We start from the raw sequence: 27,913 nt of genomic DNA on the forward strand, positions 1-27,913 counted from the left end.
AGAGAGATGTTTGTGTGGCAACTTCACCCTAGGCCACTTTCCTCTGAAATTCAAGTCCCCTTGAATTAAATGGAAGTTACTACCCCATGTAGTAGTAGCAGCAACAACAATTTTATTTCTTGGTGATATATCAATATTTGATATACTGTCCAAAACCAGTTTGATATTGTGATATCGGTTTCATAGTTTTTGACCTGGCAATATATCACACGAATCATGGTGTGTGTCTGTGTGGGCTGTGCAAAAATCGCAATGTGGGGAAAACCACGAAGCCAGTCAAGGCTTCTCTCAATTCCTTCAGCCCCTGTTAATTCTGCCAGCTCGACTTCCGGGTTGGCGCCATCGCCGAATGGCGGACTCCCTCCGAGCTCCGGAGGGAGTCTGCTCGGCAGGGGCTGGGTCCTACCGCACCGGCGATGCGGGGACCCTTAAAAACCACGGCCACGAGGGTCGTGGACATGGAGACTCGGCTGGCACCGCTAGCGGCCTCCCGACTCGTGAAGGAGCCTTTTTAAAGGCTACGGATCGGGTGCCGGGGAGAAGCGTGGTGCTTTGAGTCCTCTGCTATCCCTGCCGAGCGCAGCCGCATGCCATCCGGCGGAGAGCGCTGACTTCTTCTATTGAAAATTCGGACTTTTAGACAACAACCCGTGAGTAATTTGGAAACTGGGTTTAAAAGGAGGAAAAAAAGAATTTCTTTTTGAATTGGATACGAGCGGGGGGGGGATCCAAAAAGGAAGTCAGTCCCCCCCCCTATTGTAAACCTTTCAAGACAAGGACGGGGAAACCAAGGTCCAAAAAGATTTGTATTGCTGATAATCACTAAGAATTCCACGATGGGGAATCATAAGAACTGTGCTGGAGGATGAATTGAGGGAGAAGAAACGTAACCCCCCCCCCCTGGGAACCGGGGTGATTGAAGAGAGAGCCTGGTGAAAAGAGTCGGAGATTTTGACAGCTGTCAAAGTAGCTGTCAAAGTCGGAAAGTAGAGAGGATTTTATTATGAGAACTTTGCTGGCTAAATTTGTTACAATTTGCAACAACTCGTTAAAACTTGGATACAAAATGGCGAAAATATGGATAACAATCGGACTTTTGGACTAGAGAAGACAAAGTTATAACAATCCCCCTAGAGGAGTTTCGGGACATTACAAAGATGGTCGTAAGTGGAAAAAAAAAACACCATTGGAATTTTACAGGACTGGTTATCTTCTGGGAAAGCTGCAAAACGGAAATAATATTTTGTCTACAGGGTGTTCAGCTAAAGGAGACAATAGAATTTTCTATTGAAGAAAGGAAGGGACTGAACGCAAGTTTTTGTTCCTGAATAACAATAATCCCTGCAGACTTACTAAGCTTCTGAATTAGAACGTTTCAGCAGCGGAACAAGAGGAAACTGGACTATAATTTGGAAAGAACAATGGGGGGAGCTTTATTAAAGATCTGAAGTTAAGTGTTCTAAAAATAATTATGAAAGGGAAAAAAAGGAAAAAAAACCAGCAAGGAGTTGGGGGAAATAGGTGATTCATGGATTGTAAGAATTCCAGGCGGATAATATGGTTTGGTGGTCAGGGGGAAATTAAACCGGGGACAGGGGGGGGAGAACTAAAATCCAAAGGCTTGTCAACTTCTTTTTTTGAACTGGCTTTGTCTCATCTTTTATACTCTTTATTTCTTATTTCTGATATTTTTATTATGTGGGGTGTTTCTATTATTAAAAAAAAGGGAAATTGTGGAATGAAAATGGGGTGGGCCCTGGGAAAGAAGTTTTTTGTGTTTTATTAACGGTATTGATGTGGAGTGTAGAAATTTTAAATTCGAATAATGGTTTAAACAAATTAAGTTTTTATTCAGAACTGAGAGCTTGTGGAGCCAACAATATGAAAAAGGAATATGGTAGGGGTGGGGGAAGGGGGGAGTCCCAGAAAGTGGATTTATGAAAATAAGGCTATGAACGTATTTTAATTATTGCTTTCTGTATTTTCTTTTTTTTTTTTGAAAATCTTAATAAATATTATTTAAAAAAAAAAAAATAATTCTGCCAGCTCAGCTCTCCCCTGCTTCATATAGGGCAGCAGAGTATCACAAGAGCAGGCACTGGCAAAAATCACAATGCGGGGAAAACCTGAAGCCAGTCAGTGTTTCTACATAGCTCCATCCTTAATTTCAGACATTGTGATCTATTTGTATATCACATTTTTGGGCTGGTGATATTTCACGATGTTGAAAACAAGGTATCTCCCAGTCCTGTTGTAAACCATAGCAAAGATTTAAAAGGACATTTGGAATTCAGCCACAAATCTGGCTGTTGATTTCCAGCTGCCAACGTAATTAGAGAAACTCGCAAATAACATAATTTCCCTTGTCTAACAGCAAAAGAACCTCCCTTGGTGTAACTCTCCCCCCCCCCATGACTTCATGTAGGATCACTTGGGGCTCTCTCCCAAGGAGGGAAAATGAGAAGCCCCTAGCTTACCCTAGTCTCTCCACTCACCCTCAGAGAAGTCATTTTTTGCATTCCAGCAACACCGTTCAAGGTGGCTGCTTGCAGGGCAAATGGTAAATAGCTTCAAAGCAAGTTTGTGCAGTCAAATGGAAATAATTTCTCTGAACTCAGTTGTGCTTCCATTCGGGTGAACCCACAAGGATTGGTCTCAAAGCCTCTGTCGCGGAATATGCAATTAAATGAAGCATTTGATCTGTTCAGTTATGTTTTTACATTATGATTGTTTCCTTTCAGCTGAGACAGCTCCTGTATTAGTCTTGAAACTAGGTATGCTTTTGCTTAAAATCGGCATGAAGGGATTTTGCAGATGATTGACTCCCCCCCCCCTTATTTATTTGGGGTTTTTTTAGAATGAAAGCCTTGGCCAGGGTACCTTCACTAAAATTTTCAAAGGTGTGAGGAAAGAAGTGGGCGACTATGGCAAGTTGTATCAGACTGAAGTGCTGCTCAAAGTCCTGGATAAAGTGCACAGGAATTATTCTGAGGTTTGTATTCATACTCCTTGGGTAATATGCTTAATAGTTCATATGCAGGGCTAGTTCAGCAGAGCAGGAATGCACAGTTCAGCAAATATGGGATCTCAGCTTTAATTTTTAAGATGATGATGATGAATTCAATTTATATACAGCCCTTTACCAGAAGATCCCAGGGCGGTGTACGGCATGAAAACACCTTGCAGAACATCCATGTTCCCTAGAGCAGCCTTTCTCAACCTGTGGGTCCCCAGATGTTGTTGAACTACAACTCCCATCACCCCTACCTACAAGGCCAGAGCTCAGGGATGATGGGAGTTGTAGTCCAACAACATCCGGGGACCCACAGGTTGAGAACCGCTGCCCTAGAGAAAGTCCGAGTGGGTTTTTTTTGGGGGGGTGCATTTGGCCGTCCTTTACACAGTGCCCAGATCCTTTTATCCACAGTCTGACCAGGCAGTATGACTCCACTTACTCTCCCTGCCCACAGACAAGAGTACAGTGATACCTCAGGTTAAGTACTTAATTCGTTCCGGAGGTCCGTACTTAACCTGAAACTGTTCTTGACCTGAAGCACCACTTTAGCTAATGGGGCCTCCTCCTGCTGCTGGAGCACGATTTCTGTTCTCATCCTGAAGCAAAGTTCTTAACCTGAAGCACTATTTCTGGGTTAGCAGAGTCTGTAACCTGAAGCATATGTAACCTGAAGTGTATGTAACCTGAAGCGTATGTAACCCGAGGTACCACTGTATTCAACACAAAAAATAGTGACAGTTTGTTGTTGACAAAGGACAGCTGGACATATAAAAGACCCCATTACCTGCAGTAGCTTAGGGCCTCATCAAACCGAAATCTGGCCCTGTCTGGGATGATTGCTGTTTCACACAATCAGATGTTCATGAGGTAAACATGGACATTTTCACAGTGTCTCTGTGTAACGTGAGGTCAAGCCTGCTCAATCTGATTGAATGACGTAGCTGATAGAAGTTCCCCGAGTTTAGCCTTTTGAAAATTAAATGCTTGCCAGTTACTCATCGGTTGGAGCTGTCATGCATTGTTACATGCATTGAAAACTAGCGCCATCATCACCCCCCGCTGTGGGCAGATGTAAGAGTCCTTGTATCCTCATGGGGGATTTTCCTACTGCCAGTAAATTGACATGATTCACTATTAAAGCAGTTAGGCGCTGTGAGAAACAATGATTAAAAACAGGCCTGCAGAGAACAACGGCACCATATTAATTACACCGTATCGTTGCGGAAGGTGGGGAGCTGAAGTTATGTGAAAGTGCAGGTGGTTTTTAATTAAGTTTTATTCCAAACAGTTCCCATTAGGGTTCGCTCTGCTAATTATTGTTCCCTATCTCTTGCAGTCTTTTTTCGAAGCAGCAAGCATGATGAGCCAGCTATCCTACAAGCACTTGGTATTAAATTATGGAGTTTGTGTCTATGGAGAAGAAAGTGAGTAAAGCCAATTAACCGTTTTGTGTGCCCTAATTGGAGTTCTGTTATTACCTTCCTGTATGCAAATAGCTATTTCCGAACACATTTGCCTTCTTATCAGGTACATGTTGTCTGGCAAGGAACGACAAGTGTCGGTGCGAAACAATGAGAGATACAAATGCCCTAGGTTGATGTAATCAATTTGTTCCAGGCTGTACAGTGGTACCTTGGTTCTCTAACTTAATCTGTCGCGCCACTTAATCTGCCGCGCCACAGGGAAGACAAGCTTTCACAGCGATGGCACCTTGTGCCAGGGGCAGGGGGCAGCGACATTCATTGCCCAGTTAATTTCCCCCCCGCAATCAATCAGGACCACCCCGGCGATCTACCTGGAGCACCCCATCTAACTGTACATCGCGGTCGACTGGTTGAACATGTCTGGTACAGTAATACCTCCACAAAGGTCCGCCTTGTCTAGCATCCATTTCAGAGAACATCCACAGCAAACCCGGAAGTCTCAGAATGGGTTACTTCTGGGTTTGCTGCTCGCACATGCACAGAAGCGTAAACTGCCCTGCGCACGTGCGCAGAGCGCTGCCCTGTCGACCATCCCTTTCGTCGAGCGTCCAGGGCTCCGAAATGTATCCCAGACTCAAAACAAGGTACCACTGTATAGATCTTTCCATTAAAAAAACAACAACCCAAAACTTAATAAACCAAACAGTTGTTGAAAAGAAATGATAGAAACTATAGCTAGTACACATTTAATACATTGACAGTATGTAATTAAAAGTTTTACATCAGAATCTTACCTTTCACTTCATGGTGTTGCTATTTCGTGGTTGCATTCTCTGTATATCTGAACAAAGTTGTGTTGACGTTTAAATGATTTGTGATTGGGGTGTAAACTAGAAAATCTCTGAGTCCCAAGAATGGCTTAGCATTAATTTTGCTGAGGAAACAAAGAGTCTCAGTTCCATAATTTGCAGCACGCACCAGTCTGCAGGGATGAAACAGATGTTTTCAAATGTGGCTGGAAGGAATTGTGGCTAGAAAGCAAGGCTGGCTTAAAATTCCGTTTATTATTATTATTATTTATTGTCTGCATCTGTGTTTCAAATTAGATATTCTGGTACAGGAATATGTGAAATTTGGGTCATTGGATACTTATTTGAAGAAGAATAAAAATTCTATAAACATCTTGTGGAAGCTGGAAGTTGCAAAGCAGCTGGCAATGGCAATGCATTTTTTCGTAAGTATCTTACATTTCCCGCTAGCAAAATGCCGAAGGTCAGGGATTCACTCCCCCTACCCCTAGCGGATATTGGTGAAGATTTTTTAGACATATTCATTGGTGTTTCTGTTTGTAGGATCCAGACAGCTTGCACACACGTCTTGTTTTCACGCTCACTCCTTTAAAAATCTGGTGTCTTATGTGTGATAAGACTATGATCTGAGTTGTGCTGTTAAACAAATGCAGGAAACTTCTGCTTTATCTGTGGGGGGTGTTAACGGAAAAATCCAAGGGCTCCCTTGGACAAAAAACAAAGACACCAACCAGGATAACTTGGAGCAAAACAGCAGCCTGTAGGCTTGGCCTTTATTGATCTGTTGCAACAGGGTGCTCCCCTCACCTGCAGGAGAGAGGAGGGACCCAGAAAAATGGTGTGCAAGGCCTTATAAAGACTTTTGAAATTGCCACCCTGTAGATCAAGACCACTCCCAGAAACATCATACATACATCACAGAAGGGGTGTAACCTAAGACCACCCTTCAGATACATCACACCTACATCACAGAAAAGGCGGTCTAAAACAGAAATTTGAATATTGTTTTTCTCCTGTCCTTGTTTATCTCCTGTCTGGCAGGTTACTTGATTGGATTGCCTGGGGAGCCTGGCCATTCTTTTGTAGTGATAAATACTTAGTTCCTCGGCCATGTCACAGGCTCACACCCTATTCAAACACAGACATACCCTAAAGACAGGATTTGTGAAGGAAAAGACAATGGGGAGGCTTTTCCACTTTGACCTTGCAGAGAAAACATTTGCTCAGTTTAGGAATCAAAATGGTTCCAGGTTGGCCTTCCTGTGCTGATCTATGTATGTGCTTGGTTGGTACACTTATGAACATTACCATATATCTAAGACCATAAAATTCCTATCACAGGGGAAAGCAGGAGTAAAGCAGACTTGTGTAAGCAATAGTCTTTCCCCAGAAACAATGACTGGATAAAGCCTGTAATTAGTTTTTGGTAATCTCCTCCTGCTCTTCTTTCTCTTCTGGGAAACAGAGAGTAAGTGTGGAGCTTGTCCCAAATAGATTAGGGCCTCTGTGGTGAAGTTTGCCATGCTCCTCTTCACTGCATTTAATGAGGTGCTGGACTGCTGCCACTAAATTCAAGCCAGGCACTGTGCTGTGTAAATTAGCCATTTAAAACTGCATCTCAGTTCCCCCTTATGTCCATTTCTCGAAGTGTTTGCTTATGTCAAAATGTGTCAGCTTGAAATGCAGTTAGGAAGTTGGCGGTTGATCTGTGCCCAGGAGGAAAAATAAGCAATGCTTGTTTGCCTTTATCAGGAAGATAAAAACCTTGTTCATGGGAACGTATGTGCAAAAAACATCTTGCTTATCAGAGAAGAAGATAGAAAATCCGGGAACCTTCCTTTTATCAAGCTCAGCGATCCTGGTATCAGCATTACAGTTTTGCCAAAAGACAGTAAGTCTCTGACTCATCCGTTTCAGCAGCTCACCTGCTACCTTGAAAATATCGTTGAGTGATTATCTCCTCCTCTCATTGCACTTAAAATTCATATTGTTGAGTACTGCTGTTCTTGTTTGGGAAGCCATGAACCTCCCACAAGCGTGGGGCGTGCTTTTGTTTTTTTCCGTTGCCGGCATCATTTTGCTACTTAAAACTATTTCCATGCCAGCGGGTGTGCCTATTGCGCAAAATGAGCAATGCATATTCCATTGAAACCGGTATGAAAATACTGCTGGAAACTGAAAACCCAGCAGAATAGACCCCTCAGTTTCAATTCTTAAAGAGTTGTAGCCAATGTTCGTCTTTCACCCACTGAGAATCCCCATTTAACACTCTGAAAAAGGTAAATCTGGTTTAGGAGTAGCCAGTGCAATGTATTTTATATGATGCTAAGCTCCAGTTCCCATTAGACCCGGCCAGCAGGATGAGTCCACCTGGAAGACACCATACAAACTGATCCATTTGTTGGATTTAAAGCATTTTTGCCACACCTGAATATTCACGCGATATACCTTATCTCTATTTCCTTACAAATTGAATTCCTTGGGATTAGGATTTTTTTCTGAAGGAACCAAGAGAATCAAAACCTCTCTCTGTGTTTACATGCTTTGGCTCATGCCTTCTATGCTTAAGTCTACATGTGAGAATTTCTAAAATATTTCTTCAAGGCTGCAGACATGGTGCTTCAAGTTTGTTTGTTTGTTTGTTTGTTTGTTTGTTTGCTTGCTTGCTTGCTTGTTGTCATTTACAAGCCCTAAAGATACTTATAGACCACATTTGCACCAGAGGTCCTCAGAGATTATCTAATATAGTTGAGCAGCAATTAAAACATCCAACCAAAAAAAGTAAATAAATCAAATGCTTTCTCATTCATCCTAGTAACAAATTGCCTTGTTTTTTCACGATTGCCTAGTTCTCCTTGAGAGAATTCCATGGGTTCCACCTGAATGTATCGAAAATCCAAAACAGCTGAGTTTGGCAACGGACAAGTGGAGTTTTGGAACCACACTGTGGGAAATATGCAGCGGAGGAGACAAACCTCTTAGTTTGCTGGATTCTCAAAGAGTAAGTACCATGTGAAGTTGAACATCTTTGTCTTGGTGAACATACTGTGCAGCGATGGGCATAAGCCACGGTTAAAGTATTTGGATGCAGCTTCCACATGTGATTCTGCCCCTCATCGGGTTTAACGTTTAGGAAATAGTCATAGCTGTCAACTTACAGATTTGAAAATAAGGGACCAGCAGCCTCAAAAATAAGGGATCAGCAGCCAAAATAAGGGATTTTCCGGGCACAGGTATGTTCAACTTCTGAGCCCTTCTGAGCCAAAGGCAGAAAGCCCAGCCAGCTGCCAAACGAAGCCTCAAGGAAAACCACCGTCACCTCTCCGCTGGGAAGCGCTGAGCAAAGGCGAGTCCCCAGGCAATGCAGCCAATTTGATCAGCAGAAGACATGCAAGCTCCACCCCCCAGTCGTTCTTAGACTCCTTATTGGGTGAGCAACGCAGCCAAGCAAGACAGTTGGAGCCTCCTTCCTCCCTGGCCGGCAGGCAGGGAGGGAGGGAGAGGAGCTGCTTCCTTTGAAACCTGGGAAATTTAAGGGACATCATCAATAAGGGACAGCAGCGGGACACGGCGCTGGGATAAGGGACTGTCCCGCCAAATAAGGGACGCTTGACAGCTATGGAAATATTTCTTAGCCTGCTAGGCAGGTTTATTTAAACTATAGGGGAAATTGTAAGCAATAGTCTTTCCCCAGAAGCAACGATTGGATAAAGCCTGTAATTAGTTTTTGGCAATCTCCTCCTGCTCCTCTTTCTCTTCTGGGAAACAGAGAGTAAGTGTGGAGTTTGTCCCAAATAGATTGGGGCCTCTATGGTGAAATCTGTCATGCTCCCACTTTCCTGACATTTCCTCGGTGGCGATTCAGACACGCTGGGATTTAAAGTCATGTGGCACAAAGGCTATGCATCATGTGGCAGGTGCAACATGTCCCCTGATAGTGAAACCCTGTATTTTATTGTATGGTTTGAAAACCAGCATGTGGGCACGATTTGTGTGTACGAGGGAACCTCTCCATCTCTTAAACCGAAGTTGTTTGTGTCGGAGACAAAGAAGTGTTGTATTTGATGTTTGCTTGGACGTGTAAAAGAATCTCCTTTGCTGTTGAAAGTACCTCTTTTCTTCCCCCCCAAAAAAGCTACTCAGAATTGTCCTAAATCACCGTCATTTCTTGAATTCTAGAAATTACAGTTTTATGAGGATAGGCATCAACTTCCTGCTCCTAATTGGACAGAACTAGCAAACCTTATAAACAACTGCATGGATTATGAGCCAGACTTCAGACCCTCTTTTAGAGCGGTTATACGTGACCTTAACAGTTTGTTCGCTCCAGGTATGTTAATGGAGAAGAGGTAACTAAATTTTGGTGGGAGGCGCAATATGTTTTCTGATCTGCAGTTAGAGTAGAATCTACTGCATAGGCCAGTGATGGCCAAACTTAGGCCCTCCAGCTGTTTTGGGACTACAGTTCCCATCATCCCTGACCACTGGTTAGCTAGGGATGATGGGAGCTGTAGTCCCCAAACAGCTGGAGGGCCAAGTTTGGCCATCACTGGCATAGGCAAACTGTTGCAGGGGAGAAGGATGTTGTTCTGAATGTGTTCATAAGACCTGGTGTGGCCTAGTGGCTAAGAGCCTGAGCTATGGATCGAGAAATGATGATGACAATAATAATAATAATAATAATAATAATAATAATAATAATAATAATAATACAGTAATAATATTTATTTATTTATTCATTCATTCATTCATACCCCGTCCACTCTGGGCAGTTCTCAACAGAATATTAAAAACACGATAAAACATCAAATATTAATAACTTCCCTAAACAGGGCTGCCTTCAAATGTCTTCTAAAAGTCAGATAGTTGTTTATTTCCTTGACATCTGGTGGGAGCGCGTTCCACAGGGCAGGCGCCACCACCAAGAAGGCCCTTTGCCTGTTTCCCTGTAACCTCACTTCTTGCAGTGAGGGATCCGCCAGAAGGACCTCGGAGCTGGACCTCAGTGTCCAGGCAGAACGATGGATCAAGAAATCCCTGCTTCAGCTCCTTAATCTGTCACGAGCTCTGCCAAGCAAGTCACCGCTTTTGTAGCTTCAGTGCCCATCTGCAATATGGGAATATCAACACTGAGCTCACTTTATAGAGTTGATGTATTTGAAAACACTATGAACTCTGTAAAGAGCTACATGAATGTAATGTATTATTTATCTGAAACACTTTACTTCATGGATAAATCTCTCTTAATCTTGCCGTACAGCAAGTGAAGCCTATTAATAAATATTCTCCAATTTAACCCAATATTTTAAACTTCTGTGTGTTGGGGAAGTGAAATGCAAGGCTATAGATCCATAGTACTTAAAAAAATAATAATTAAAAGTTGTGTTAAACCAATCAGGGCCATTTTGCACATTACACAGCTTTGATTTTTTTCAGCTTGAACTTCCCCACCTCTGATGTTGTATGACATCAGCGGCTTGGGAAAGGTGAGCATGGTTGACCAATGATTGGATGGGCCAATTTATGGCTTAGTGGGGTTAATTAGACCTGTAGGCAGGAGATTCCACACCACTGCTATAGAACATGTCTGTCTGCAGATATATTTGAGTTGCACACATAACTTTTCTTCTTGTATCAAAATTTGTTTGCGCTTGTAGAATTAATGAGCAAATGAACCATCAGTGGGAAGTTTTGAAATGCACTAGGGATTAGGCTGCTTCTATTATCTTCCCGTGGGATGCGGGAGGCACTGTGGTCTAAATCACTGAGCCTCTTGGGCTTGCCGATCAGAAGGTTAGCGGTTCAAATCCCCGCGACAGGGTGAGCTCCCGTTGCTCTGTCCCAGCTCCTGTCAACCTAGCAGTTCAAAAGCATGTCAAACTGCAAGTAGATAAATAGGTACCACTCCAGCGGGAAGGTAAACGGCGTTTCCGTGTGCTGCTCTGGTTTTACCAGAAGTGGCTTAGTCATGCTGGCCACATGACCCGGAAGCTGTCTCTGAACAAACGCCAGCTCCCTTGGCCTATAGAGCAAAATGAGCGTGCAACCCCAGAGTCGTCCGGTCCAGGGTACCTTTACCTTTATTAAGATAGCATGTTCATATTTTCTAGGGCTGCACAAGTTAATTTGTCTGCTGATGATGATCTGTTTCTGTACAGATGCTGTAGGGGAGCCTAGCTGAACATAATATTTTCTTTTGTGTGTGTGTGTTTTTCTTCAAGATTACGAACTATTGAAAGAAAGTGATATGTTACCAAATATGAGAATTGGCGCTCTTGGGTTTTCCGGGGCTTTCGAAGGCAGGGACCCGACTTATTTTGAAGAGCGGCACCTGAAATTTTTGCAACAACTCGGCAAGGTAAGAAGATGGGGTGTCTTATTGCAAAGATATGTGATACCGTTAGAAACAAATAAGATATAGAGTGGGAAACCATGGCTAACGAAATAATTTGCATACTTTGCATAGTATTTTTGGAAGTGCTTATTTTAACAGAAGCAGAGACTGCCCTTTAATATGTATTTTTTTCGGAGTGGTTTCAGCTTTTTGAAAGAGCAACTGTTTTTTGTTTTGCTCCCTATCTGTGCAGCTTTTGGGGGATGGCGATAGTTCAGAAATATCCTACTCTGTTCCACTTCTAAGGATGGATCTACACACAGGGAGGCGCTCTAAATAAGTCAGAAATTAGATTGTTATAACAAAGAAAAAGAACCCTACAGAAAATTGCATATAAAAATTTCCTGCTCTCTGGCCCCATCTGGTGTTGCATGTTTATAATGCATTCAAAACACTGTTTTTTGACTAATGTAGCTGAGTCCTAACAGCAGTATGGAATTTATACCTCCACCCCAAGATATTTGTCTCCCTCTTATCGGAAGGCTTGCATTCTTCTTTAAGACGAAGAATGACAAGATATGGGGGGAGCCTCTGTTGTGCACACCATACCTCCTTTGTCCCTAAATTTTAATCTTTCCTCTTAACTTTAAACCAGCTCTTTTTTTGGTTTACCTTCAGGTTTTCTCCCTTGAACCCCTTCCTATTTCCCCCTCCTTTTGCTGCTTCCCTCTTTGTCACATTTCTCCTTTTGCGAGCCAGTGTGGTGTAATGGTTAAGAGCGATAGACTCGTAATCTGGTGAACCGGGTTCGCTTCCCTGCTCCTCCACATGCAGCTACTGGGTAACCTTGGGCTAGTCACACTTCTCTGAAGTCTCTCAGCCTCGCTCACCTCACAGAATGTTTGTTGTGGGGGAGGAAGGGAAAGGAGAATGTTAGCTGCTTTGAGACTCCTTTGGGTAGTAATAAAGTGGGATATCAAATCCAAACTCTTTTTTGCAGTAAATCACTGGATGTGAAGAGAGGAGAGAATTTAGGGGCTTCCTTTGTGTTCAACCTGCCTCCTTTATCCCTGAGCCTTTGGGGTGTGTGTTGTTGCTTGTACATCACATCTTCAGATTTGTTTACTTCACAGCCCTGAGCGGTCAAAACATAACCCAAGTGCAGGAATATTTTTCCTTTGGCTCATGCAGCTTTCGGATGCTTTTAGGTCTTGGCAGTGCCTGTTCCTTTCCTGTCTCTCTTCTTAAATGTGCAATTCTGCTTTCCTTTATTTAAATATATATGCAGGCTGCCCCTGAAGTCATATGGGTGAAGTTTTCTTGTCCTCCTTCATCTTCAGGAGATGTTGTTGTTGTTGTTTAACTGTTTTTGTGCACTCTTTTTTTAATATTATTCTTTATTGATTAAAAATTTACATATCTATACAAACATTATATGCCATCTCTTTACATATGAAGAAAAAGAAAATTAGGTAGAAAATAGAAAATTTATAAAGGAATAAAAAAGAGGAAAAGAAAGGGGGAGGAATAACAAAGATACGAAATAAAAAAATCAAAAGAGGAAAAGAAAAGACATTATTTACACAGTAAAAGTGTTCATCAACACAATCCTTCCCATCCTTCTCATTATACTGTAATATAATTCTTTTTTAACACAGATTTGTACTGTAGAATATCATTTCTTTTCTGCTTTGTATATATTCCTCTAATCATTTTCTTTACAAATATCACTCAGTTTCTGCTAATATGGAATTATTTGTACAATAAAGTTTTACATCATTCTTAAATATTTAAGAACTATGTTTTTGTGCACTCTTAATAATCTTAGACTTGGAGTGTTACCAAAGTCCCAAGTTGGTGGCGAAAACAGGACATTTATTGAGTCATTAGTGGGATCCCATTCCTGGCTGTGTCACCAGGTAGATCGCTCATTATGCAGGCATGAATGTGCTGTGTGGCACTGGGGAAACAACCCGTCGTATTTTCTTTCAATTATTTCTATGATTTTGTCACCCATCAAGTCCCAGGGCAGGTTACAACCATAGGATGGGTTGGGTGGGTCCTAAAAATAAATATATCAGCTGTCAAAACAATAGTGCAGGGTTCCTCCCCTGCCCCGCCATGCCCCCCGGGCTTGATATATAAATGTTTCTATTCATATTCCTTGCAGGGGAATTTTGGCAGTGTGGAGATGTGCCGGTATGACCCGCTGCAGGACAACACAGGGGAAGTGGTGGCTGTTAAAAAGCTTCAGCACAGCACGGAAGAACACCTGCGAGACTTCGAAAGAGAAATCGAAATTCTTAAATCTCTGCAACATGACAACATTGTGAAGTACAAAGGCGTGTGCTACAGTGCTGGTACATGCGCTTTCTAATGTTATTTGTTAAGCAAAAGCTAGCAATCCCTTGATAACTTATCAAATCTTCCCCATTAGCGTGAATCAGTTGTTCCCAATTAGCATGAATTCGGAGATGTCCGAACAGTCTCTCTTTAAATTAGAGTGTGACCTTTCCTGTTCACATTTTAAAGAGCAGCCACAATCACACTGTCAAGAGTCTCTGCAGTTATTAGCATATACTTGCAACGATTTCCAAAACATCAACTAAACAAGATGTGGTTTCAGTAAATGTCATTGCATCCTTCTTCGTTTAAGCATTAGCTTTTAATCCAGCATTTGTCTGTTAGCGTGCTGTGCTCTACAGCAACAGCTCCCTTCCTGAGCTGCATTTCCCTGCATGGTTTTAACAGTCAAAATCCCCCTTCATAGGGAATTCTGGAAATCTGTGAAGGGGAATAGGGGCCTCCTAAGAACTTGCAGCATCCTTAACGAGTTACAGCTCCCAGAATCCTTTGGGAGAAGCCATGATGGTTTAAAGTCATATCATAGGGTTTTAAATATCTGATGCGAATGTGGCCAGACACACTGTACTAACACAATAGTGGTCACATCTCATGGGGGGGGCACAGGGGTAGTTGCCCTGGCCGCAAAATTGTTAGGGGCACAAAATTGTAACACCGGGCGCTGCTTCAGTACAGCTGTACACTCCCGTTGGCTGGGCTCCGTTGAAAACATGTTCTCCGTGCAAACTAGGAAGTGACCTCTCCAAACAATGGAACAACTCTTCTTCTTTTTTAATCTCTGGGTGACATGGACACTTTTAGGCAGTTGAATGTGCATGCGTACTCCTTCCATTTCACTCCCTCTCACTCCATGCAGCCCCAGGCACTGTCAACCCTTGCTACACCACTGCATTTCATTCCAGAAATGCATTTGCCAGGGTAGCCCATTTTGGGCTGTCATTGTTTTGAACTTTATCTTTTAGTGTTGCCCGTGTTAAAGTAGCAGCATGTAACTCTGCTTACTACTCATCAAACACATCTTCCTCGTGTAACTAGCTGTTTCACGATCTTCAGAGTTTTTTTCTACGCAGTTGGAAAACAGCAAGCTTAACTAAATTTGATTTTTGGCAAAAGAATACCATAATGGAATCTTCCACTGCATATATGCTGCAGATGGTCTGTGCCTTTTGCTTATAACGTGCTATATGAAGGAAGCTCTGTAAAGCGTAATTTTGAATCTTTTTCTTTTCTTTTGCCACGTGTTTGGGAAGGCCGGAGAAATCTGAAATTGATAATGGAGTACTTGCCCCACGGAAGTTTGCGAGACTATCTCCAGAAGCACAAAGACAGGTTGGATCATAAGAAACTCCTACATTATGCCTCTCAGATATGTAAGGTAATACATTTTACTGGTGTCTCGAACTCTACCGAAGTCTGCTCTGGGAGCAAGTGGTGTGAGAACCGGAGCTGTTTGCCGCAAACTCTGTAAACGCTCAGGCAGATTGTGTGCAGTTCTCCTTCCCAGTACAGTGCAGGGTCATAGAACCATAAAGTTGGAGGAAACTTGGAGATAATCGAAAACACAACTGTTGCCTCTTCTCTTCCACTCGCTCATGCCAGGCAGCAAACAGCATAGAGGTGACAGCAGATTTATGCTGCAGATGTTGTCATGTTGTGCTCCAGAGCTCCCATTTCGCCTGCTTAGCCGTCATATAAGCAAACCTTTGCTGGCCCACAGGGCATTTCTTGGCCAAGTTTCGTCCAATGCACGAGGCGAATTTTGCAGAAATGAATGTGGGAGGAGTAAAGAAATGGAACAATTTTGCAGGGAATGTCCCCCGTTGACGGAAAACAGGAGAATCGTGTAAAGACACACACGTAAAAGAAATGTTTGGTTCTGAGAGAGAAGACTTAGAATTTCTAGGACTAAGCATCAGTGAAATGGATGAGGTTGTGTGTCTGTAATGTCAGTGCTGTATGCAGCAAGGTCAAGAACGCCGCTGGTCAATTCAGCATTCTGCACAATTGTTTTGCAGCAGACACAATGGTGACATCTAGTGGTACTTGGGTCACAGTTTGGTAGAGGTATGGTGAACTTTAGGAACAGCTCCTGCCTATTCCTCCCTGTCTGTTGTTTCCTAATAGCATAGGATTATGTTGATAAACTGGATGTTCATAAGCATTTGGGGGGGGAATTCTGACAGCCAGGTGTTAATTACATGTCTCATCATCTCTTCTGCCACCAGTATTTATTGAACCCATGAACACTGATTTTATAACACCGTTTGTGTACGCACAGGGTATGGAGTATCTGGGTTCAAAAAGATACGTTCACAGAGATCTAGCAACACGGAATATCTTGGTGGAGAATGAAAACAGAGTTAAAATTGGAGACTTTGGCTTGACAAAAGTTTTGCCTCAGGACAAAGAATACTACAAAGTCAAGGAACCAGGAGAGAGTCCCATATTTTGGTATGTTTCTCTCTGCCGCTTGATTACAAGGCAAATGATTTGGAGGAAATGCAATACTGCATAAATTATTTGGCCCTTGGAATATAATAAAGCGATGCATCTAAAACTTACTCAATCTAGAGTATTATTCTTGGTATGAGCTTTCGTGTGCATGCACACTTCTTCAGATACACTGAAACAGAAGTCACCAGACCCTTATCTATAGTGAGGGTGGGGAGGGGTATTACTCAGAAGGGTGGTGGGAATGGGTGATTGGCTGATAGGTGTGGCCAAACCCTACGCCAAAGGATAAATGGACATAAATCTGACATCAGGAATCACAAGAAAGAGAAAGCAGTAGGAGAACACTTCAGTTTCCCAGGACATTCTATACAAGATCTCAAAGTAGCTGTCTTATTACAAAAGAATTTCAGAAATAGACTGGAAAGAGAAGTTGCTGAATTGCAACTTGTTACCAAACTTAAAACCATGGAGAGACCTGGTCTGAATAGAGACATTGGATTCTTTTCATTAGCTATCTCACCCCTTGCTTTTTCCTGTAAGACCAATTGCAGTCATTAACAGTTGTTAACAGGTTTACCACACCTATCAGCCAATCACCCATTCCCACCACCCTTCTGAGTAATACCCCTCCCCACCCTCTCACTATATAGAAGGGTCTGGTGACTTCTGTTTCAGTGTATCTAAAGAAGTGTGCATGCACACGAAAGCTCATACCAAGAACAAACTTAGTTGGTCTCTTAAGGTGCTACTGGAAGAAAAAAATATTTATTTGTTTCGACTACGGCAGACCAACACGGCTACCTACTTATTATTATTATTATTATTATTATTATTACCCCTGCTACTCTGGGCAGCTTCCAACACATATAAAAACATAGCAAAGCATCAAACATTAAAAACTTTCCTTAGCAGGGCCACCTTCATCTGTCTTCTAAAAGTCATATAGTTGTTTATCTCCTTGACATCCGATGGAAGGGCATTCCACAGGGAAGGCGCCACTACCGAGAAAGCCCTTTGCCTCATTCCCTGTAACTTCACTTCTTCCATTGAGGGAACTGCCAGAAGGCCCTCGGAGCTGAACAAGAGAGGTGGAGATGCTCCTTCGGGTATACAGAGCGGAGGCCGTTTAGGGCTTTAAAGCTCAGCACCAACACTTTGAATTATGCTTGGAAACGTACTGGGAGCCAGTGTAGACCTTTCAGGACCTGAGTTATATGGTCTCGGCGGCCACTCCCAGTCACCAGTGGCAGCCACATTCTGGATTAGTTGTAGCTTCCAAGTCACTTTCAAAGGTAGCCCCACGTCTAGTGCATTGCAGTAGTCCAAGCGGGAGATAACCAGAGCATGTACCACTCTGGCAAAACAATGTGCAGGCAGGTAGGGTCTCAGCCGGCGTACCAGATGGAGCTGGTAGACAGCCCCCCCGGACACAGAATTGACCTGTTAAGGGTATAATGTGTTGTGTTAAATTGTTTTTGTTTTATAGATCTCTTTTTTCCCCCCTCCTGTCCCCTTTCTCTTCTCTCCTCCCCTCCCCGGCTTCTTATGCTATAGGTATGCTCCAGAATCACTGACGGACAACAAGTTTTCTGTGGCTTCTGATATGTGGAGTTTTGGTGTGGTCCTCTATGAACTCTTCACGTATATAGACAAGAACAAAAGCCCCCCAGCGGTTTGTAGATAACCTACATGTGTATACTTGGTCTAGGGCTATGACTATCCCCGTTAGGAGAGGGTGGGGGACCTTTTGTCCCTGCTAGGCCATATTTTGTTGAGTCAAAGTGGTTAGGAGTTAACAGCTACTTCCCTTGGCTTCTCTGCTGCACATTGAGAAAGGGACTCCTGTTTCTCCCTGTGCAGCACAGAAACACAGCCAGCTGCCCTTGGAAAAACAAACTTGTCTTTTCCTCTATGGACAGGTCAACAGCAGGAATCTCGTGTGTGTGTGTGTTTTAACATATCATTTCCAATAATCACATAGCATATCTTCTTATCTTATACATTGTTTTAGACTTCCGTCAACACCTCTGATGATTTTCTGTCTTTTATCACTTATTCTGCATTTCTTGATATATCTTTTACTCTTAATTATCATCAACTAATAATTCTCCTCATAGTCTTTCTTGTATATTTCATATAATTCTCCTTACAAAACTTCTTGCAATCCTACTGGCATAATCTGTTCATTACTATTACTTTTCAAATAGTTCATATATTTACTCCGGTCTTCTAAGAATCTCTGATCCCCCAGGTTTCGAATCCTTCCAGTTAATTTATCCAATTCTGCATAGCCCATCAATTTCATCCGCCAATTCTTCTATCATCGGTAATTCTTCTTGCTTCCATTTTTGTGCCAATAATATTCTTGCTGCCGTCATTGCATATGAAAACAACTTACAGTCCTGTCTATTAATCTCATCTCCTACAGTGCCAAGTAAAAATGCTTCTGGTTTCTTAATAAATGTATATTTCAACATCTTTTTCATCTCATTATATATCATTTCCCATAAGTTTTTCACTTTTAACAGCAGGAATCTCTCACTTTCCCTCTTCACTCCTGCTGAGCTGCGGTCTCCTCCCTCCAAGCTGCTAATCAGCACAAAATACTGCAGGGTCTCGTTTTCCCTGCAAATGTTTGTTTCTGCCTTTTAGGGCCATCTGAAATTACAGTTATTTATATGCTTTTGTAGCCCACGCTTCATGCGCTCTCAGATTACCAGCAGCCTAAAACAAGTTAGCCCCACTTAGTGGCATAACAGCTGAATCGTCAATTACATCCTATCAAACAGGAAGCAAAACCAGCAGCGACACTGCAGAGGGAATAATACTCTGATCTCGCCCTCTACCCTCCAAGAAGATGTGTCTTGTAGCAGGGAGGGCATTCCACAACCGAGGGGGGCCACCACGCAGAAGACCCTCCATGCCCTGCTGCTTCACAAAAGCCACCAGTGATGGCACTCCCACCCCTGGCAGATCTTAATGCCTGGGGATGTCTGGGGGGGGCATGCTCTAAACACAATGTGCTGTGCATGGGACTGCCCTTGAGGGTCGTTTGGAAATGTCAGCAGGGCCAGAGTATGGCCGCAGAGTTTGTAGCAAAGATTCCTAGCACTGTGGTTGCTGATGTGTTTCCAGCCTAAATTCAAGGTGCTCAGATTTACTTCTGGGGCAGAAAGTGGTAAGGGGAATATGCCACCAGTGGGGGGGAGCAGGGTGAAAGCAACATGGGTGGGACGCACTTTCTCTTTCCCCATCCTCTCTGACCTCTCTTCTCTCCACACACAAATGCACTTTTCATTAATCCCTTTTCCCCATCTTCATCTATCCATCCATTCATTTTCGTTCTCTTCTGGCTGGAGCAACCATTCCAAAGGAGGTTGAGTGCTACATGCAGACTCCAGGCCAACAAATTGCAAAGTTCATTACAGCCTGAACCCAGAAGAACAGAAGGAAATGCCTTCTCCCTTGTCTTCCCAGCCCCCTGTTAAGTAGCTCTTTTTCAGTAGCTGGCTCCAAGATTTGGAATTAGTTGCCAGGTTTGGTGTATGTAAATCTGGGAGACTGGCCCTTTTAAACAAGCAAGCCTTTTGTAACTAAATATATTAACACCAGCTCTCTCCTTTTTAAAATCTAACTCTGATAGTATTTTATTGTTGCTCAAGTTTTGTTTTGTTTTTTTAAAAAATCAGTTTTAACCTACTGCAGGAACAAATGTTGAAAAACAGGCCATAAATTTTCCAAATAAATAAAAGCAAGTTTCTGTCTGCGAATCCTTCATATTGGCGTAGACTTTTTTTTAAAACTTTATTAAATGAGGGATATTCTATAGGCCTTAAAGGTTTGCCTCTCTGACATATTGCATTCTATCCAACAAAGACTAGTGTGTCTTCTGCGTAGCTCCTCCTATGAAACTGGGTAATTCTTTGCTACTTTGATGTCATTAACCTTAACGGAAACTCAACTTGGAATTTTTATTTTAGGAGTTCATGCGCATGATTGGGAATGATAAGCAGAACCAGATGATTGTGTTCCATTTGATAGAGCTGTTGAAGAATAACGGAAGGCTGCTCAGACCTGACGGATGCCCGGATGAGGTACCTGAATGTATCACTTTATCATGCTTTTCTCTCACTTGGTGTAGCTGTCAGTCATGGTGTGCCTGTGAATTGTTCCTGTGGTAGAGACGACCATAGCAGAACACTTGCCCCCGTGTTTACCTGGAAGCCTAGTAGCATGGGCAGTTTCCCCATCCTTCAAAAGTTTTCTTGTAAGACCAAAAACTTGGGCTTTCTCATTCATGAGCAACTTAGTTTTTTAGAAACAAGAAAGCCAGTGTGGAAGTGCAATGCCATCTAGAATCCATTCGTTATTTCCAGTTTACAAAGCTTGCTTTTGCAAACAGCTACTTGTAAATGTGGAGGACGCAGGTGGCGCTGTGGGTTAAACCACAGAGCCTAGAGCTTGCCGATCAGAAGGTCGGCGGTTCGAATCCCCACGACAGGGTGAGCTCCCGTTGCTCGGTCCCTGCTCCTGCCAACCTAGCAGTTCGAAAGCACGTCAAAGTGCAAGTAGATAAATAGGTACAGCTCCGGTGGGAAGGTAAACGGCGTTTCCGTGCGCTGCTCTGCTTCGCCAGAAGCGGCTTAGTCATGCTGGCCACATGACCCGGAAGCTGTACGCCGGCTCCCTCGGCCAATAAAGCAAGATGAGCGCCGCAACCCCAGAGTCGGTCACGGCTGGACCTAATGGTCAGGGCTCCCTTTACCTTTACCTTACTTGTAAATGAACAAATTCCTCTTGGCTTATTGCCCAGAAAAACCAAACGCCCGATCACCAGGAGCCACATCCTTGGTGAAGTAGATGTTCCACATAAGTCTTGGCTATACAGTGGATGTTTCCCTGCCTATCATTGTCCTTTTGGTTCGGCTGGCCTACACTGAAATCTAGGAACAAAATCAAGGAAACGGCAAGAATCCTTTCAAGAAAACGGCGTAAAATGCCATAAAAGCAGTTTTGAAAGAGCTGTAATGAAACATTGCTTTACTCCACAAGAGGTCTGGAGCAGGGCATCACGAGAACAGGGCCTTTTCTGCGGTGGCTCCCCATTTGTGGGATTCTCTCCCCAGGGAGGTCTGCCTGGCGCCTTCATTGGTACACCTTGAAGCGGCAGGCGAAAACGTTCCTCAACCAGGCCTTTGGCTGATTCACATCCAATGCCTTTTTAAAAACGTGTTGGGGAAGTGGAGGCCATTATTGGGTTGTTTTTATTTCTATTATGTATTTTGTGATTTTGTATTAAGATTTTGTGTTGCAACTGCCCTGAGACCTGCGGGTATACAAATGTAAGAAACAACAACAACATAAATAGATCCCATTTGAGAACAGGGGAATGGCCTTAAGTACTTAAGTACAGACCCGTCCCCAATTCACTTTCAGAAGTGGCTGAAGTAAAACGACCGCCTGATGGACTGCCTTGAGAAATGTTTCCTCGTCATGATTGCTTAAAGATGGTTGATATTTCCAATATGTATTTTATGGTGGAGTGAGAAAGCTTACAAGAGATATGGGGAAAACCGAGGAGCTGGTGGAACTCACTGCTACCTGGCCCTCCCCAGTACTGTTATAACTCTCTGCCAACCCTTGCTCTCTGCTTGCAAAACCGTCTCGTTTCGGAAGGAAACTGTGTGGCTCTCTAGATATTGCTAGACTCCAGTTCCCATCATCCCTGACCATTTGGCAATGCTGGCTGTGGTTGATGGTAGTTGGGAGCCCAGCAACATACGGAGAGTTGCAGGTTGCTGCCCTGCCACTGATCTAAATTACAGGTTCAAGTGATTACCTGGCACACACCTGTTGTACGAGTTGTCATGTTAATAAAAATAGCAAAACTGGCTCAACCAAGCCATCACACTACTTACGAGGAACTTCATCAGAAAGACATAGCTAAAGTCAGGCATAGGCAAACTCATCCCTCCAGATGTTTTGGGACTACAACTCCCATGATCCCTAGCTAACAGGATCAGTGGTCAGGGATGATGGGAATTGTAGTCCCAAAACATCTGGAGGGCCGAGTTTGCCTATGCCTGGCTAAAGTCAATAGTGGAGCTAGTTGTTCCAGACAGATCACTCTTTGAGAGGATGATAGCTTTAGCAGCCCCTTTTCCTCGTCGTTACTTCTCCCTGCCTATGGAAGAGATGTATGGCTCAGGACCGCAATACCTCAAGGACCGCCCCTTTCCATATGAACCTGCCCAGACCCTGAGATAATCTTCTGAGGGCCTCCTTCGTGTGCCGCCTCCTTGAGAGGTCCGGAGGGTGGCAACACGAGAACAGGGCCTTCTCTGCAGTGGCTCCCCATCTCCTGAATGCTCTCCCCAGGGAAGTTTGCCTGATGCCTTCATTATACACCTTTGGGCACCAGGCAAAAATGTTCCTTTTAAACCAGGCCTTTGGTTGACCTGATTGACATCCTATACCCTTTAAAAATGTGGCTCTTTTTTGCGGGGGTGGTGTGGTGTTATTGGGTTATTGTTCTTATTTTGATTTTATATATTGTTATCTTTTCTGTGAACTGCCCTGAGACCTCCGGGTATAGGGTGGTATATAAATTCTATGAGATCCAGCGCCGAGGGCCTTCTGGCAGTTCCCTCGTTGCGAGAAGTGAGGTTACAGGGAACCAGGTAGAGGGCCTTCTTGGTAGTGGCACCTGCCCTGTGGAACGCCCTCCCATCAGATGTCAAGGAAATAAGCAGATATCCTATTTTTAAAAGACATCTGAAGGCAGCCCTGTTTAGGGAAGTTTTAAAATATTTAATGCTGTATTGTTTTAAACACTCGATTGGGAGCCGCCCAGAGTGGCTGGGGAACTTAGCCAGATGGGTGTATAAATTATAAATTATGATTATGATTATGATAATTATTATGACTATTATGATAATTATTCTACTAATGATGATGATGATGTAGTATATGGTGGAAACCATGAATAGAGGGGATTTGCATAAGGTATGGAAGAAATGTGCTGGCCTGGGATTGCTGACAGGTTTTGCACGACTATTCGCACCGCACTGAGAGCCAGTGTGGTGTAGTGGTTAAGAGTGGTAGACTCGTAATCTGGTGAACCGGGTTCGCTTCCCCGCTCCTCCACATGCAGCTGCTGGGTGACTTTGGGCTAGTCACACTTCTCTGAAGTCTCTCAGCCTCACTCACCTCACAGAGTGTTTGTTGTGGGGGAGGAAGACAAAGGAGATTGTTGGCCGCTTTGAGACTCCCTAGGGTAGTGATAAAGCGGGATATCAAATTCAAACTCTTCTTCCATTTCTGCTCATCTCATACTGGTGTTTTCTCTCTTGCCAAGGTCTATGCCATCATGACGGAGTGCTGGAACAACAGCGCCAGCCTGAGACCCTCCTTCAGGGATCTTGCTCTGAGAGTGGATCTCATAAGGGAGAGCATGGGTGGGTGAACATGCTGGAATTCACCCAAAGGGACCTGTCGACGTGTGCAGCAAGTGTGTCCTGTTCTTCGGGACGTTGCAGATCGTTGCTTATCCCGCACCCATTCAGAGACGGCAGCAAAATCATCCCATCCAACCTCGCCGTGATGACGAAGGATGCGGCTTAGTTTCTTCATCGGGAATACTAGCGCGATGCATTGATGAAAAGCACTTTGATAGCAAAGGAATTGCTTCCCCCCTTCCCTTTATTTTGAAGCAGAATAGTGCAGCGTGATCAGTAAGCATCACCATGGTTTGCCTAATAGGACAACTGCAGAAAAAAATGATGTCAGACAGGGGAGTTATGGAAAGATAAGAAGACTGGGTGATTTAGGTTGCAATCGTGTGCCTGCTTACCTGTGGATTGCTATTGACCAATGAGACTTGCTTCTAAGGAGCTATATATAGGACTATGTTCTTCAGCAGCAGTTGACTTGCAGCGTTTCTGGTAGCACAGCTACCAGAAGACTTTGCGCTTCCAGCTGCACCACTTTGAAAAAGAGCAAATGTTTGCACTTAACAATGGAATTACCAGTGCGTGGGTTCCTCTTTTCGCTACCCCTTATTTTGTTCCCTCCCCCTGCCACCTTTGTCCACTTTTGCCTGCCATAAGAGGTGATGGTATACCAGGCGAGGCTACCTTTCACGTAGCTTGGAACGGTGTGTTCCTTTGCGTAGATGAACATTTCTTTAGGTGTGTGCAGTTATGCAATTCTGTGAGAGACTTAAAGATATTTTTTATATAAAAAGGATAATATAAGTGTAGCAGAGAAACACAAAGCACCGGTCAGGATGAGAGAAGATTGCTGATGGGTCCTGGCGATAGCTTTTATGTCATACAACTGCCCAATGCTGTGCCAGCACAAGAACCGCTCAAAACACGGCAGCAGTACAAAGTTGAGGCTCAGTTGCAGACGCGTTTCGTGCCCTGCAAGCCGTTGCTGAGTAAGTCTGAGTTGCAGAAAGCAGCAGAAAGAAGCCGCTGGAATACCTTTTTGACTTTTTCCTGCAGTGAACTATGAGCGATTTAGCCTCCTGTTCCATGCATTGCACAAGAGCCGCTGTTTTATGAAAGGGTTTGTTGCTGTTTATTAGTTTTAAAACTTTTTTTACTTTGTCAAGGCGTCACGGCTTTAATGTGTAGAAGAAAGGCTTTTAAAAAGAGAAAAATAGCCGTTTAAGCAACTTCTGTGTGCCTGTCTAAGCCAGCCAGAGAAGAGATGTCTGTTCAGGCAGTGTGATGTACTGTAAATACTTCAAAGGAAAGGGAACAAATAAGAAGAGATATTTTTTTAAACAAACACCTGCTGAAAATTGCATTTTTAAATGAACAAGTATATATAGCAGTCTATTTTCCTATGTATGTTGTGGATATGTCAAGCGCTGACCGCGTTTCCTTAAGGCACAGTTTTTTGAAATCATGTCATCGGCAGCAGCTTAATATGTTCCCCATGCTAAACTTTGTTAGCCTTGCCAACTTTCCCAGATGCTGCATTTTTCCTTTCTACCCTCTTCAACTTTTTACTGGGTGACCCAGTCAGATTGAAATAGATAAGCAGGCTTCCAATGTTACGAAGAACAAATGTCACCCATCTGGCCCATCCTAGTCTTCTTCAGGTTACTGAACAATTTGGCTCTGTGTAAGGATAGCCTTGTGATTTTTCCTTACCTCTTTTCACAACAGCCTAAGTTGTGAAATATATATAAAGCCACTGTAACTCCTTGCGCACCAGGCTCAGTGGCGCAAATTTGCATTTGCCAGCTTAGGAACATGGAGAGTAACAAGCAGGTAGTAGCATCAGACTCTCTTTCTTGCCCCTAATGATTTGGCTGTCGGCTTCGCAGCTGGCCAGAATACTTTAACAGAAGGGCACTGGGTATTTCCTCTTCTCTCACTGGTTGCCCACCAAGCCTTGTTTTGGTGACTTGCGATAGAAGTATCCTTCTTGGGAGAAGGTGCTGAGAAGATGTTTGCTTCCTAAAATCAAAAAGGGGGGACGTCAATTGAAAGAGGTTGTTGCTTTCCACTATGGAGATGGAATGAAAACTTGAAATGTACTTCGGCGTATGGCAGAACGTGCTTAGATGTGCTATGAACTTATGTACCGTATTTTTTGCTCTATAAGACTCACTTTTTCCCACCTAAAAAGTAAGGGGAAATGTGTATGCGTCTTATGGAGCGAATGCAGGCTGCGCAGCTATCCCAGAAGCCAGAACAGCAAGAGGGATTGCTGCTTTTGCTGCGCATCGATCCCTCTTGCTGTTCTGGCTTCTGGGATTCAGAATATTTTTTTTCTTGTTTTCCTCCTCCAAAAACTAGGTGCGTCTTGTGGTCTGGTGCGTCTTATAGAGCGAAAAATACGGTACCTACCTCAAAAATGGAGGAGGGTGCAGCGATGTGAGTTTTGCATGAGGCTAAGAAGTACCTCCAAAGTTGCAATTACTTAGCAGGTGAGCTCCAGTCTACCAATATTTTGTGCCCCTGTGTGCTCTGGCAAGCGCTGATCTAATGGCTCTTGGGTATGTGTGAAGCTCTCCTTCCACACGTGCAGGAGATTATCGTTCTGTTTTACAAGCAGGGGTGTTTCACACGTGCGATGGGCATACGGTACAGCAATTCTTGTTTGTAAGTAGAGATGGGAAACGCCGGCGTCTTTTCCTCTGGTAAAGACATTTATTTTATTTGTAAGAGTAGAGAGTTATGCAAGCAACTGCCGGGGGATTGGCGGAAGGAGGAGAACGTGGGATTGAAATTGTGGGTAGCCATGTTTTGTAACAGCACGTTATGTTTAAATGGCTGGAAATGTTTGCATTTTAAGAGACAGTTTCACAATGTATATTTTTAAATTGCTTTTGGTCGAATACATTGCACATTTGTACATTGCTTTGAAGTTGATTTTAAAACAGGTTGTACATGAAATATATTTTCTTTTTTGTAGACTATTTACGTGTATTGTTTTTGTTTAGGTTCCGTATTAACCGAAATCATAGTAGCATAAGGTTTAAAGCGACAGCAGGTACCAGGATAAACAGATGCAGTCGTCTGACCATGACAGAAGCGCATCTTCTATATGATCAAGGATTTCATATTACCATATTTTTTAAAAAATAAAAAAGGAAGAAACCTCAGGGAATTTTGTGTAATGCAACAAAGAGTTCTTCCATAGTGGTTTTTAAGTAAATAAAAATGTATTTGTTTGATCTAGTATAGTATGATTGACTTACATTCTCATGATGATGGTGGTAATCTTTTGAACACTTCTGTGATTGCAGTCGTTTAACCTAGGTGGGGGGGATCTCAGGCCAGGAGGCCAAATGCAACTCTCCAGGCCCTCTTATCTGGCCAAAACCTCTTTCCCCAGGCCACACCTCTCACGGTCTCTGATTCACGTGTTTTTCCTCTGATTGGAATGTGTCTTGAGCTTGGATAATAACGCTTGCTTGCCTGGATAGAGAGGGCTGCGCATAGCAACCATTGCTCCATTCACTTCTGCTTTTAACCCTCCCACCACTGGCACGTGACCCTTGAAGCTTCCTCAAAAAAACCCAAGGCCTTCGGACTGAACAGTGAAGAAGTGAAGAGCCCAATCTATAAAGGTGCTAAATGTTTCAAAGGCGGCGCAAGCCACTGAGCATCCCATAGGCTTTGCCTTGTCGACATAGAAGGCCCCTTCAAATTTAAAACCCAACCACTGGAAATCCTGAGGTTGTACAAGAAGAAGGCGTAAAGCAGATTCTACATCACATTTTGCCAGCAGGGCCCCCCTACCAAATTTCCTAATGAGCTTAACGGCCTGGTCAAAGGAGGCATATCTCACAGAACACAGTTTGGCCAGGATAGCGTCATTTACAGAGCCTCCTTTGGGATAAGATAAGTTGTGAATAAGGCGAAATTCCCCTTTTTAGGATACGATCCCTAATGGTGAGAGGTGCAGATTAGGAATAGGGGGACTTTCAAAGGGGCCAGCCATCCGCCCTGCAGAAATTTCCTTTATTATCTTTTTTCTTGCCACCTCA

At 43.4% G+C, this 27,913-nt stretch overlaps 1 protein-coding gene across 2 annotated transcripts in view; it reads left to right on the forward strand.

Annotated features, from left to right (window-relative positions):
- Positions 1-27,097, forward strand: part of JAK2 (Janus kinase 2) — an 86,919-nt gene extending 59,822 nt beyond the window's left edge. For both annotated transcript variants that reach the window (XM_080987722.1, XM_080987723.1), the window contains 13 exons: positions 2,858-2,992; positions 4,353-4,440; positions 5,547-5,674; positions 7,002-7,140; positions 8,099-8,250; positions 9,429-9,579; positions 11,471-11,607; positions 13,754-13,943; positions 15,198-15,322; positions 16,226-16,398; positions 17,956-18,073; positions 20,382-20,495; positions 23,759-27,097. In XM_080987722.1, the coding sequence (XP_080843848.1) occupies positions 2,858-2,992; positions 4,353-4,440; positions 5,547-5,674; positions 7,002-7,140; positions 8,099-8,250; positions 9,429-9,579; positions 11,471-11,607; positions 13,754-13,943; positions 15,198-15,322; positions 16,226-16,398; positions 17,956-18,073; positions 20,382-20,495; positions 23,759-23,866 (1,758 nt within the window). In that variant the 3' untranslated portion in view covers positions 23,867-27,097. The remainder of the gene's footprint in view (positions 1-2,857; positions 2,993-4,352; positions 4,441-5,546; positions 5,675-7,001; positions 7,141-8,098; positions 8,251-9,428; positions 9,580-11,470; positions 11,608-13,753; positions 13,944-15,197; positions 15,323-16,225; positions 16,399-17,955; positions 18,074-20,381; positions 20,496-23,758) is intronic.
- The last annotated feature ends 816 nt before the right edge of the window (positions 27,098-27,913 follow it).

The sequence above is a fragment of the Podarcis pityusensis genome (assembly GCF_964106645.2).
Source record: "Podarcis pityusensis genome assembly, chromosome: 17".
Taxonomy (NCBI): Eukaryota; Metazoa; Chordata; class Lepidosauria; order Squamata; family Lacertidae; genus Podarcis; species Podarcis pityusensis.